General features: G+C 37.8%; 1 protein-coding gene across 6 annotated transcripts in view; it reads left to right on the top strand.

The window, feature by feature from the left end:
* The first annotated feature begins 767 nt into the window (after nucleotides 1-767).
* LOC113169532 (persulfide dioxygenase ETHE1, mitochondrial-like) overlaps nucleotides 768-13,601 on the top strand; it is a 32,254-nt gene continuing 19,420 nt past the window's right edge. Inside the window, exons 1-7 of one of the 6 annotated variants that reach the window (XM_026371010.1) lie at nucleotides 777-1,240; nucleotides 1,907-2,051; nucleotides 2,368-2,516; nucleotides 2,870-2,999; nucleotides 3,178-3,267; nucleotides 3,782-3,898; nucleotides 4,022-4,210. In XM_026371010.1, the coding sequence (XP_026226795.1) occupies nucleotides 1,031-1,240; nucleotides 1,907-2,051; nucleotides 2,368-2,516; nucleotides 2,870-2,999; nucleotides 3,178-3,267; nucleotides 3,782-3,898; nucleotides 4,022-4,068 (888 nt within the window). In that variant the 5' untranslated portion in view covers nucleotides 777-1,030 and the 3' untranslated portion in view covers nucleotides 4,069-4,210. Of the gene's footprint in view, nucleotides 1,241-1,906; nucleotides 2,052-2,367; nucleotides 2,517-2,869; nucleotides 3,000-3,177; nucleotides 3,268-3,781; nucleotides 3,899-4,021; nucleotides 5,104-7,080; nucleotides 7,226-7,551; nucleotides 7,701-7,981; nucleotides 8,112-8,291; nucleotides 8,382-8,799; nucleotides 8,917-9,028; nucleotides 9,198-10,413; nucleotides 10,956-11,776; nucleotides 11,922-12,293; nucleotides 12,443-12,826; nucleotides 12,957-13,142; nucleotides 13,233-13,415; nucleotides 13,533-13,601 lie in introns of those variants that run through there. The other 5 variants (XM_026371018.1, XM_026371012.1, XM_026371017.1 and 2 more) reach the window with 5 other exon arrangements.

Here is a 13,601-nt window from a genome sequence, read left to right as displayed (position 1 = left end):
AAAAAGTTAAGTGACCTATTTACAATTTCCTGGTTTTCTGTATAAATTGGTTATGAAATGTGATCTGAACCACCTTTGGAAGCAATAACGTCAGGCTGTGGATTAGACCAAACAATGTTCAGTAGGAACTTTTGACCATTCTTCATCATAGAACTGCTTTATAGCTCCTATTTTTACGATTTCTGGTGTGAACAGCTCTCTTGAGGTCACTCCACAGCTTCTCCAATGAGTTTGACTGTGCCACTTCATAAGGCAGATATTGTGTCCCAGATGCCATTCTTTAGAACATTTACTTTACTGCTGTTTATGGTCATTGTCCTGTTAAATCACCCAACTTCACCTGAGTTTATGCAGGTGTAATCCACAGCAACACCAAGTACCAAAAAGTGGTTCAGTCAATAATTAAAAAAGGTTTCACTTACTATTTACTTTTACTATTAACTTTATATGTTTAACTTGTTTAATGTGTTCAATAAAGACATAAAAAATCATGTTTGATCAGGTCTAGAGATGGTTGTCTTGAGAAACAGATGAAAGAAACACTACATGTATGTTACCTGAGAGGCATCTCTAGTCTGTTGGAGAAAGAGATCCATTTTGGTCTCTCAGGTTCTGCAAAATCTCAGATGCACCTTTTTATGTTGTGATTGCAGGCTGCTTGTATGGTTAGAAACTCTGTGATCCACTTACTGTCCACAGTCACGTAGGCAGCGGCTCCAAGTTACTCTGGGATTGTGCAACGTGTGCGTCATGAGCGCGCATGGATGACGGTCGTGCGCAAAAACCGAAAATAAGGATCCATGCGTGTGGTGCCCTGATCTGAGTCACTTACACGGGTGATGGTATCTAATATGAATGCAGAACAAGTTAGAGGCACCTTTATCGTCTCGAAGGTCACGGACAACACTTAATTCAAGATCCAGGCTGCAGCCTGTCTGATGTCTGCGTTCGTCTGATCCGGTTCAAGACATTTCTCCATCTGAAGATATTCACCTGTAGTGCATTCAGTGGAAAATACCGACTGGTGACAATGTGCTCGGTGATCAACAGAGTGAAGCCGGTTCAACGGGCTCTGGCTCTCGGGCTTAGACTCAGAACAAGCACCGAGGGTTTGAGCTGCACAGCAGCCGACAGCCGGCGCTTCTGTCCCGGCGTAAGGACCGGCTTTGATCCGCTCCAAGCTTCCAGCAGAAGATGCTGCTCAAGCATGGCGTCGACCAAAGGACTGTTCTTCAGACAAGTAGGTTCACGTTCATGCATGTTTGAGTGTTTCAGTTTAGGTTGTTTATGTCATGTCAACACGAAAAAACAACGTTTATGAACATTTTCGCTGAGCTAACAGTAGCAGGAAGTTAGCTTGACCGAGCTAGCCGTTAGCATAACTGTCAAAGCTGCATTTGTTTCAGCTGGATCTAATTAACTAATATGATTAATTATTATAATGTTAGAGTGTTATAGTTAAGTTTAGTTAAGTTAAACATCCATTACTGTGTTCAGTCTGCTCAGTGGTTTGGTTAGTAACATGTGTAATAATATAGTCTGTAAACTGCACTGTTGTGGTTCTGTCATGATGATAAATATCTATTAACCTGAATATAAAGTTGAACTATAGAGAATAAAATAAAATGGAATAGTACAAAACTATAAAATCGAAACTGAGAAAAACTGTACACAATTGTCCATGGAGCTTAACAAATCTATATGTACAGTAGATCTAGTTTACAAATAGTCAAAGAGACTAACATTTTAAATTAATCAACTCCACATCATAAAATGTCATATTTCTTTCTTAATTCTTTTATCTGTGTCTGTATCTCACACACAAACAGAAACACATGGGACAGCTTTGTTTGTTTTCTTTCCTGTTGTTTATTGCTGAGTCATTCTTACTTGTTTTACTGTCCAGCTGTACGAGTTGGAGAGCACCACCTACACCTACCTGCTGGCTGACACAGAGACCAAGGAGGCTGTCCTCATTGATCCTGTCCTGGAGACCATAGACAGGGACCTGAAGCTCATACATGAACTGGGGCTCAATCTCAAAGTGGCAGGTAGCTGTCTTCTTGTAGTATAACTGATGTTTCATTCCACAAATTCATACAAAGGTTTTCTTCTTTGTGTAATACATTTACAAGCACTTTACACATTATCCTAATAAACCTAAGAAAAGTTGTATATATGGTTACATTTTTATGAAGTCCTTATACTCCTGGAATAAAGTTACATGTACATTGTGTGTTTATATTGTTCTGTTCATCATGTGTCAATATTAGTACATTACAAAAAATGTTTTGAAACTTTGAAAAGCATTAACATGATATTCATATAATCACAAAATGACTCCACTGTATCCTGTTTTTTTGATAGTGAACACCCACTGCCATGCAGACCACATCACCAGCACTGGGCTGATGAAGAAAAGACTGGTTGGGCTGAAGAGTGCCATCTCCAAATTCAGTGGTGCCTCTGCTGATATCCAGCTGTCAGAGGGAGACAAGATCAAATTTGGAAAACAAGTAAGAAGGAGTGTGTGACTTATTACATTAACAATAAATGCACACTACCCTCACTTGAGAGAAAAGTACTATGTATTATATTATATATTAAATGTATAGGTTTAGATCTGTTGGCTTGTCAAAATGTAAATTACCATTTTTATATACAGCTTCTTAGCATTTAATGGGACTGTCTGTCAGTTTGGTAATGTGCTGCTCACGGACACACCCATACATACTTTACATACTTTACCCATACATTTTTGAACTATGTCAGTATACAGAGACTGTCTGTTACAGAGAAACTAATCCCTGACAGAACTTTTCAGTTACAGTTGTTTGTAATACATCAAGTTGTCACTTCTCTTTTCTAGTATCTGACAGTGAGAGAGACACCAGGACACACTGATGGTTGTGTAACTCTGGTGTTAGCGGATCAGAGCATGGCTTTTACTGGGGACGCTCTGCTGATCAGAGGCTGTGGCAGAACAGATTTCCAGCAGGGTAGATGAAACCTTTTGCATCGTTTTAATAATCTTACATTAATTTTGTAAAAGGATTTTCATTACCTACACTTTGACTGAAATTGAAAGCTTATTTTCTTTTATGTTAGATTAACTCAAGGGGGCAGTATTATATTAGTTACCTGTTCTCTGATCACTGCAAAATCTTTCTATTTTAGGCTGCGCTAAGAAGCTCTACCAGTCAATTCATGAGAAGATCTTCACCCTGCCTGATGAGTGCCTTGTCTACCCAGCACATGACTACTTAGGTTGGCTGAAAACACATATCTGTATTAGTCACAAGAGTGAAAAGTGGCTTTGCAAAAATAGTTTTATTGTACTGATAATTTACAAAATGGCACAACATTAGGAAAATGGTAATCCAGCAAAATAATACACTGATACACTCAAAGTCTACTTTATTGTCAAAAAAACAAACTTGAGTGAACGTTGTGCATAGAAAGCAGTCAAAAAATTGCACAATATTAATATATTACTACTGTACTATACTAAAATTATCAGTGAATATTCTGATCCATAATGGTGCATTCAAGATCTGTAAATACGTTTTTTCACAAGTCAATTATGGGCTGGATAGTGTAGTTGTAACATCACCCCGGGTGTGGCCTACCTTCAGTAGAGGTCCTTAGGCAAGACCTCTTACTCTGCCTTGTAAGTTACCCTGTACCTTGTAAGTCACTTTGAATAACTAAATGTAAATACAAATTAAGCTCACAGTTACCACAGATTACCTATTAGGCTGTGTGTGTCTTTGTATATCAGGTCAAACTGTGTCAACGGTTGGTGAGGAGCGCAAGTTTAACCCACGCTTGACCAAGAACCTGGAGGAGTTTGTGAACATCATGAACAACCTGAATCTCCCCAAGCCAGACAAAATAGGTAACAAAGCATTTTTATAGTACAGTCAAATCACCAGCTATGCTCTGTAACCAAATATATATTTTTTGCACAGACTGAAATTTATTCTAGTGCTAAAAAAACATTTTTCCTTTCACTTTGCAGATATTTCAGTGCCTGCTAATCTGGTTTGTGGAGTACATGAAATTTGAGACGTCCTGCAAAAGACACTATTTTAATCAACTATATCACAGCAAAGTGACTGACATTTACATTGTTTTTTCAGTATAGTTACCCTGGAACTGCTCAAGATGTGCTTTTAACATCTGTATGTAAATTAAAAGATGTGTATTTCGAATGCAATCTGGTCAATTTTAGAGTTGGAGATGAGCACTAATAATTTGTACATGATAATATTAGTTTAAATGTAAGTTTGTTTGTTTTTTTACTTTTTATACACCTGTATTATCATCAGCTACAGAATTTATAAAAAGGAAAGCTCTGGTAAGGATGTTCAGTTAAAGGGTTAGTTCAGTATTTGTGAACACTTGGTCATTTCATTATAATTTATAATTTTCTAACTATACCATTTACATTCAGTGGTTAAGTCACTACTACCATGTTGTAAATACATGTCTAGGTGTCAAATACTGTACAAACAAAACTCCTAAATGCAGTGCCTCTTTAAAACCTTGTTTGCTTGAATTTATGCTCAGAACTCACAAATAAGTAGTTTTTCATCATTAAGTAGCAGAAAAATCGCACATCAAATTTTGATGGCCATGTGGAAAAAGACAGATTTGTTGTATGTTTATGGTTAAAAGAGCAATATGATAAGACAAACGCCTTGAGATCTGTTTATTATGTGCCCAAGGGGGAGCATGCACAAAGTAAATAAGGCAGAACCTGGTGGTACATCACTCAGCTGATGTGCACATGATGCATGGAAGAAAAATTCCTAGTTTCCAAATGTGCTTTTATTTTTTTTTATTTCTATCAGCTCATGGCTCCCTGGGACAGGTTTGTTAGGGAGTGTCGCCTCTGACGTGCTTGTTACGCCTCTTAGTCAGCAGCTGTCAGAGAAACTTGCGACGTAAATAAAAGCCGGAGCTTGGTGCTGGGCAGCGGACAACAGGAGCTGCTTACCCGGCGTCATCTCCGACACTGACCCGGTGCGAACAACCAGCTGAAAGTCACTTTACTGCTCCAGGATGGCGACGCAAACCAAAGGACTGCTGTTCAGACAAGTAGGTTCACTCTCAGTTATGATTGTTTCTTAAGTTGTCAGCTTCAAAAACGTGACGATATAAAAAAATGTTTGTAAACAATTCCCTTCTAGCTAAGCTAATTATTATTACCTAGCTAACGGTAATACAAGTGATGTAGTCAGGTTTAAGTTGACTAAGGCTAACTTAGATACTATCACCTAAGTATAAGTAATATTCTAAGTTGTAGTTTAGATTTTGGGATTGTTTTGATTACTTTTTCAAACAAACAGATTCTACTTTTATTACTTTTGTTTGATAAAGTGATGCTCGGTGTTGTAAATTTAACAGTGCCCATGTTAATTGGTGACCGTCTTCAGAATGTGTCGCTGGTTGCTCGTAGTTACGACAGCGGCTGGAAACCGGAAGCGAGCACACAGTGTGGTTTAAAAGTGTAAACAGCAGTAAATAGTAAAGTATAAATACTCTGTTTCAGTCTTGTTTGAGTACATGTCACGTACTATAAATAGACGCAGGGTGCAGCTTTCCTCGTGATTCCCACTGGTCTCCGATCATACCCATAGTTTTTTTAGTCTTTATATTAGCTTATCTCTGTCACATTTGTTACCACACCCTGCACTGCTAATAGACAATACATGGGCATTGAGATGGAGTTGATACGTACACGTACAGTATATAGTCAATGTTGATTTAAACTAGCAGACTAGCATAAACACTCAAGTTTTTCTTTCATATGAATAAAGTGCCTAAAGACAGTGAGTGTCATATGCTGTGCAGATGTTGGTTGGGTTGTAAACACTGGCTCAAAAATGTCACTTATGCAATATGGGAAATTGTTGAAAGAGATTTTCTCAACAACCAGCATTTACACATGATTCATTTATTAGAAAGATCTGCAGAAATGGTTGTGTGCGCGCGTGTGTGTGTGTGTGTGCATGCATGTTAGAAATCACTTAATGTTTAAGACCTAATTAATACATATGACTTGCAGTAAGGGGTGTGGTATTGAGAAGGAAACATGCTCTCTTTCTGTTCCAGCAACTGTTGTAACTATGAGCAACAACTGACGCATTTGTGAGATGGTCACAAGTTAATTAGTTGTCATTAAATTTGAAACACAATGTTTTGGCTGTGTCATGATGACTCTGCAGTTGACAGAGGTATCTGTGTTATCTAGTCTGATATAGACTATTACTGTAGCGGAACATAGGTGAGGTTTCACCTCAACAATTCATTCCTGACCCTGGAAGCAACAGCTAACCAACCAACCAAACAACTCAAGTTCCCCTTTTTGGATTTGTAGCTCTCACAGGTCCTCGTCAAAAGTTTAAATATGTCTGTGACAACTAAGCAAATTCAATTTAAATGTAAATTGTATTGTTATTGGCTTAAGCACTTTACAATGTTTCTTCCCATTCACACACAAAACCCACACTGACATTAAGGCAGAGCTGCCATACAAGTTGCCTCACCCACCACCTGACCCAGTCATCTTTGAAAAACTCTCCCAGTACTGTGGATTTATGCTGTGTCAGTGTCTTCTGTCTCATCATATAATCCCACACTGGCTAGGCTTGTTGTCATGTTACAGAATGAATTTTTAATGTAGTGCACAACTTATACACACTGCTATAGATTGGAAAGTTTTGTGTGTTAGTGGTCAAAGAGTGAACACAGTTAGCATCGACAAGTAACACATCCACATCACAATCTGCTTCATCTCTTCCTTACTTCATTTATCTCTCATTCCATCTCAGGCAATGAGGAGGACAGACATAATTATCAAATATTTAATTAATGTTAACTATTATCAGGTGACTCCAAAGTATAATGTTTCCTGTTTCTCTCTTATTACCTTTATCTCTGTCACGTTCTCACTCATATACACAGCAAACAACGTTGGCTGATAGGTGGGCAATTACTACCTACTTCCTGTTTCCATCTTGCTGTTAAATATTACAAAGTTATTCTTGTGCCCTCACCTGTTTTACTCTTCAGCTGTTTGAATTGGAGAGCTCCACCTACACCTACCTGTTGGCAGACACAGAGACCAACGAGGCTGTCCTCATCGATCCTGTACTGGAGACAGTTGACAGGGATCTGAAGCTCATACATGAACTGGGACTCAATCTGAAAGTGGCAGGTAACCGTACTCTTTTAGCTTGTCAGAGAGATGTGGTATCCTGTAATATAGATATGTTATGATATTTCAGATAACTTTAAAAAATCAGTCACCATCTTCTTTTTCGACCACTATGTTAGCAAAGACATTACATATTACCATATTGCAGCAAAGTCTGTTGGTGATTCTACAAACATTTCTCAGGAACATTGTTATTATAGCCCTGGATGCTATCCATGCTTTTATGTATTTATTTTTTACTTTTCTAATGTATTTGATAGACAGTATGTCATATAGAGTGTTTGTCAAACCCTGTGGTGAAGCATTCTGTGCTCATTTTCTGATAGTGAACACCCACTGCCATGCAGACCACATCACCAGCACTGGGCAAATGAAGAAAAAACTGGTTGGGCTGAAGAGTGCCATCTCCAAATTCAGTGGTGCCTCTGCTGATATCCAGCTGTCAGAGGGAGACAGGATCAAATTTGGAAAACATGTAAGAAGGACTGTAATCTCTGACATATTACATTAAAATAAATGCACAAACCCTCACTTGAGAGAGAAGTACTACTGTATGTACAAGTTTGGATCCATCAGCGTTTCAAAATGTAAACTGCAGACTTTTTAGCATTTTTGTGACTGTGTTTCAGTTTGATAATGTACTACTTATGGACACGCTCACACAATTTGGTTCTGTATCAACATGTAACACATAATTAACAAAACCTTTTGGTTACAGATTCTTATTAAAATCACCTTGTCACTTCTCTTTTCTAGTATTTGACAGTGAGAGAGACACCAGGACACACTGATGGTTGTGTAACTCTGGTGTTAGCGGATCAGAGCATGGCTTTTACTGGGGACGCTCTGCTGATCAGAGGCTGTGGAAGAACAGATTTCCAGCAGGGTAGACGAAACCTTTTGAATTGTTTTAATAATCTTTTTTTCTGCAATTTTATTCTATAGCCACCAGTGTAAAGAGAAAGCTTTTTTTTGATATTTGAACACAGGGGGCAGTATTGGACTAGTTGTCTTATTCATATGTCTAAACTGTGAAAAATGTTGTCTTTTTTGTTGTCTATTTTAGGCTGTGCTAAGACGCTCTACCAGTCCATTCATGAGAAGATCTTCACCCTGCCTGATGAGTGCCTTGTCTACCCAGCACATGACTACTTAGGTTGGCAGAAAACACACATCTGAATGATTATAAAATACCTTGTAGAGTAATATATAAGGTAATATATATGTGCCTAACATAATAACACAATATAATTCTCATCTGATTTTATGTCTTTAATGAGAACAATAATGATGACCTCAAAAATGCTAATTGGAGTCAGGTGTTAGCATAAGTTAAGGAAATTAGTTTGGAGGTGTAGACTAGATCTACTTTGACTGACAAAACCACTCAAACCTTTTGAGTTTGTTCCACACAAGAAGAAGATGCTTACGTTTTCTTGCCACTGTATTTATTTGTTTACATTCAGTATAAAATTCCATTATTTATAATCCATCGCTTGTTTTCATATGTGTCAACATTAAGCCCACAGTTACTATAGTTGACATACTGAGCTGTGTTTGTTTTTGTGTATCAGGTCGAACTGCGTCAACGGTTGGTGAGGAGCGCAAGTTTAACCCAAGATTGACCAAGAACATGGAGGAGTTTGTGAACATCATGAACAACCTGAATCTCCCCAAGCCAAAGAAAATAGGTATTAATAAAATGATATTATACAGTACCTCATACTCTGTTAGTAAGTATAAATTCTGCGTCATAATATTTCCTGCTCCTCGTGATGATTTGTTTTTCTTTTTCCCTTCCAGATATTTCAGTCCCTGCTAATCTGGTTTGTGGAGTACAAGACTGAATGTCCTGCAAAAGCCAGCATTTTAATTAACTGCATCATTGTAAAATTATTAACATTTATTATGTTTTTAGTAATGATTACCTCAAATCTGTTTACCTTAAAGTGCTTTATTGTCTGTATGTAAATGTATGCTGTATATTTGAATAGCTGTTGTAACAGCTCACTTAGTAGTAAGCAAAGTAAATAATGTTGATTGAAAGAATTTAGAATTCAAAATATACTCTTTCCGTCAAAGGAAAAATGCATTACTACAAAGACAAAAAAGGCAAATGAATTACCACATTTAAGTTGGCTTAGCTAAATCAACACTGCACTGATTCAAAAAATTGCTTTTAGAAAGATTTATTTTGATCTCACAAGACCATAGAACTTTATTCCTGTTGACTTCCGTGCCTGCAAAATGCCAGATGCATATTTAATGTTGTGCTGGCAGCCTGCTTGTTTAGATAGAGTCTCTCTGATCAAGTTTATCTCAACAGTCATGTACGCTGCTCCTGCATTTAACAGTACTATAGAAAGTAATGCCACCTGACCTGCTTCTGCAGCAATACTCAGGAGAAGTGGATTCCTATATGGGCAACATGCAGAATTTACAGCAAATTGTCTAGCTTGGCTTTAAGGCTGATGCCCAATATTTTAAATAAAAATATATATATATATATATATATATATATTTATATCAGAGCACTGATCTTTTCTAGAGTTATATATAAAGATTATATAAAATATGTCATAACATAATTATTATTTGAAAATTATAATACTTTAGTTTATATAGTTATGGTTTCTTTAAATGCGCCTCCTGTTCAGTCCTTTCAAAATCTTTAACAGCTGCAACAGCACATTTGCCTCTAAGTCTATTCTCCTCAAAGCTTTTCCATGTCTTTCTTTTAACACTGTCTTTTAGGAGACTAGAAACAAAAGCATGTCACAGTTCTGCAGTGTTTTATAGGTAACGTTTCAATTCAGACACAACTTACATAAACATTTTATTGTAACATGGGGAGGGGGGGCTCCATGCTAATATTAAACACTACAAGACGAAGTGACACCATGCTAGCAGATTAATAAATGTATTTTTTATTATTTTTTTAGCTCATATGTTATTTTTAAAATAAAAATAACAAAGCTCACCTGCGGCTGAACTTTTCTCAGAGTTTGTGATAATGTACTCTATTTTGTTATTAACCCTTATAAATAAAATATTTAAGACAGTTGTTCAGTGTTTCTCATTCTACAGAGCTGAGAATGATCATAACTATACATTATGTTTTCTTGTAAGGTGAAGTCCACTTTATTTATTAGGGCAGTTTTCATGTTAAAACACCCAGAGGAGGCGCTGCACGGAACCCAAGCTGCACGGAACCCAAGCTGCACAGCCTCCTTGTTGTTCCACAGTTTAAACAGTGGTGCTGGTACCAAATATAGCTGCTCTCAAAGTGAGAGACTCTGTTAAAGTCTAAAAGGTCACAGAAAGGTCAAAGTTTAGCTTCTAAGTGGACTAAAGTCAGCGTTTCCTCGATCTATCTGCTACAGGACCGAAGCCAGCTGCTCGGACCTGATCCAGGCTGCAGCCTGTCTGATGTCTGCGTTCGTCTGATCCGGTTCAAGACATTTGTCCATCTGAAGATATTCACCTGTAGTGCATTCAGTGAAAATACCGACTGGTGACAATGTGCTCGGTGATCAACAGGGTGAAGCCGGTTCAACGGGCTCTGGCTCTCGGGCTTAGACTCAGAACAAGCACCGAGAGTTTGAGCTGCACAGCAGCCGACAGCCGGCGCTTCTGTCCCGGCGTAAGGGCTGTCTTAGAGCCGCTCCAAGCTACCAGCAGAAGATGCTGCTCCAGCATGGCGTCGACCAAAGGACTGTTCTTCAGACAAGTAGGTTCACGTTCATGCATGTTTGAGTGTTTCAGTTTAGGTTGTTTATGTCATGTCAACACGAAAAAACAACGTTTATGAACATTTTCGCTGAGCTAACAGTAGCAGGAAGTTAGCTTGACCGAGCTAGCCGTTAGCATAACTGTCAAAGCTGCATTTGTTTCAGCTCGATCTAATTAACTAATATGATTAATTATTATAATGTTAGAGTGTTATAGTTAAGTTTAGTTAAGTTAAACATCCATTACTGTGTTCAGTCTGCTCAGTGGTTTGGATAGAAACTGTATAATCGACTCAGTTCACTGTTGTGTTTGTGTCTCTGTGACACTGTCGTGTAAATAAATATAACTACTGTGTTTTGTCCAGTTTAAAATAACTTTACAGTAAAAAGTATGACTGTGCTAATAGCGGCACATTAAACAAACTATTCAGCCTCAGCTTATTGTTTTTCCCACATAGTTTGACTATTGTTATGTTTTGAAAGTCATAAAGTTTCACAATGAAATGCACGAAGTCATTTGTTAACTTTATTCAACTTGAAGTAAACAGACAGATAATAATTCACCGTATTTTACTCTATTAAGCTGTATATGAAGTTGGACTATATTCAATTAAAACAACAAGCTTTACAAGTGTTTAAAGAAACTCACATGTTCCATTAACTATTTACTTCACATCCTAATGTGTCACAGTTCTTTTTTCCCCTCTCACTATCTCTGGATCAAACCCAAACTTACACCATAATGACATCATTTGTGTATAATTACAATTTACCCTCCTGCTTTTATTGCTGAGTCATTCTTACTTGTTTTACTGTCCAGCTGTACGAGTTGGAGAGCACCACCTACACCTACCTGCTGGCTGACACAGAGACCAAGGAGGCTGTGATCATTGATCCTGTCCTGGAGACCATAGACAGGGACCTGAAGCTTATACATGAACTGGGGCTCAATCTCAAAGTGGCAGGTAGCTGTCTTCTTGTAGCTTATCTGTGTGATATGTTTCCCATCTTCTTTACTGACAATTCTGCACATGTTGCTGAGGAGTAGTGTTTTTATATTATTGTATTGGAATAGGTATAGACCAGTACGAGGTTCTGACTGTGTGATAACCTTAAGAAAATGGTTTCTCAGCATTGCAGTTGCAGCCCTAAAATATGCTTTTTTGGAATATCCCTCAAATACACAAATGTATTTGCACAACTGGTATTTAAAACCAGAAATTTCTTGGATAGTGGTGCTTTGTAAAACAAAGCAAAACAACTCCACTGCCCTTAATGATGGGATTAGGTTATTGTCAAACCCTATAATTAACCACTGTATCCTGTTTTTTTGATAGTGAACACCCACTGCCATGCAGACCACATCACCAGCACCGGGCTGATGAAGAAAAGACTGGTTGGGCTGAAGAGTGCCATCTCCAAATTCAGTGGCGCCTCTGCTGATATCCAGTTGTCAGAGGGAGACAAGATCAAATTTGGAAAACAAGTAAGAAGGACATGTGTCTGTGTGGGGTTTTTTTTTGTTTGTTTGTTTGTTTGTTTTTATTACAGTTGCTTGTTATCCCCTTAAGACCTAATCAGAAGCTCTAACAATAGTAATTAGAGACCATTAGGAAAGGGATGGAACATGCTGGACAGCCTATTTTTATTATAAAGAGAATGACTGTATTGGCTTTTTAAAATTACACTACAATAGATTCTTTTAAACTCTTTAAATTCACTCTTTTTTATTTCAGTAATGCAATGCTTACAGACACACCCATACATACATCTATGTCAGTATATCATCTGTTACAGAGAAACAGATCACTGACGGAACACATCATTTGCTGTTGCTTGTTGAAATCACCTTGTTCCTTCTCTTTTCTAGTATCTGACAGTGAGAGAGACACCAGGACACACTGATGGTTGTGTAACTCTGGTGTTAGCGGATCAGAGCATGGCTTTTACTGGGGACGCTCTGCTGATCAGAGGCTGTGGCAGAACAGATTTCCAGCAGGGTAGATGAAACCTTTTGCATTGTTTTAATAATCTCACATTAATGTTGTAATGGGATTTTTATTACCTAAACTGTTTCTGAAATTGAAAACTTGTTTTCTTTTATGTTAGATGAACACAGGAGGGCAGTATTAGCATTAGTTACCTGTTCTCTTATCTGTGCAACCTGCATTCTCTGTTTATTTTAGGCTGCGCCAAGACGCTCTACCAGTCAATTCATGAGAAGATCTTCACCCTGCCTGACGAGTGCCTTGTCTACCCAGCACATGACTACTTAGGTTGGCAGAAAACACACATCTGTATGATTATAAAATACCTTGTACCATGAGTCAGTTATCATTATGACTACATATAAAATGACACAAGATAAAAAAAATACCAATCTCACAATCTATTAAATATCCGTCAATGCTTATAAATAATGTTACAAATATTGGGCTGTGTTTGTGTTTGTGTATCAGGTCAAACTGTGTCAACGGTTGGTGAGGAGCGCAAGTTTAACCCACGCTTGACCAAGAACCTGGAGGAGTTTGTAAACATCATGAACAACCTGAATCTCCCCAAGCCACACAAAATAGGTAACAAAGCATTTGTATTGGACGGTCCAATCATCACTTTTGCTCTGATAGCTGATATAATTCCTGTGC

Source organism: Anabas testudineus, chromosome 16, assembly GCF_900324465.2.
Source record: "Anabas testudineus chromosome 16, fAnaTes1.2, whole genome shotgun sequence".
Taxonomy (NCBI): domain Eukaryota; kingdom Metazoa; phylum Chordata; class Actinopteri; order Anabantiformes; family Anabantidae; genus Anabas; species Anabas testudineus.
This window is presented reverse-complemented; position numbering and strand designations above follow the sequence as displayed.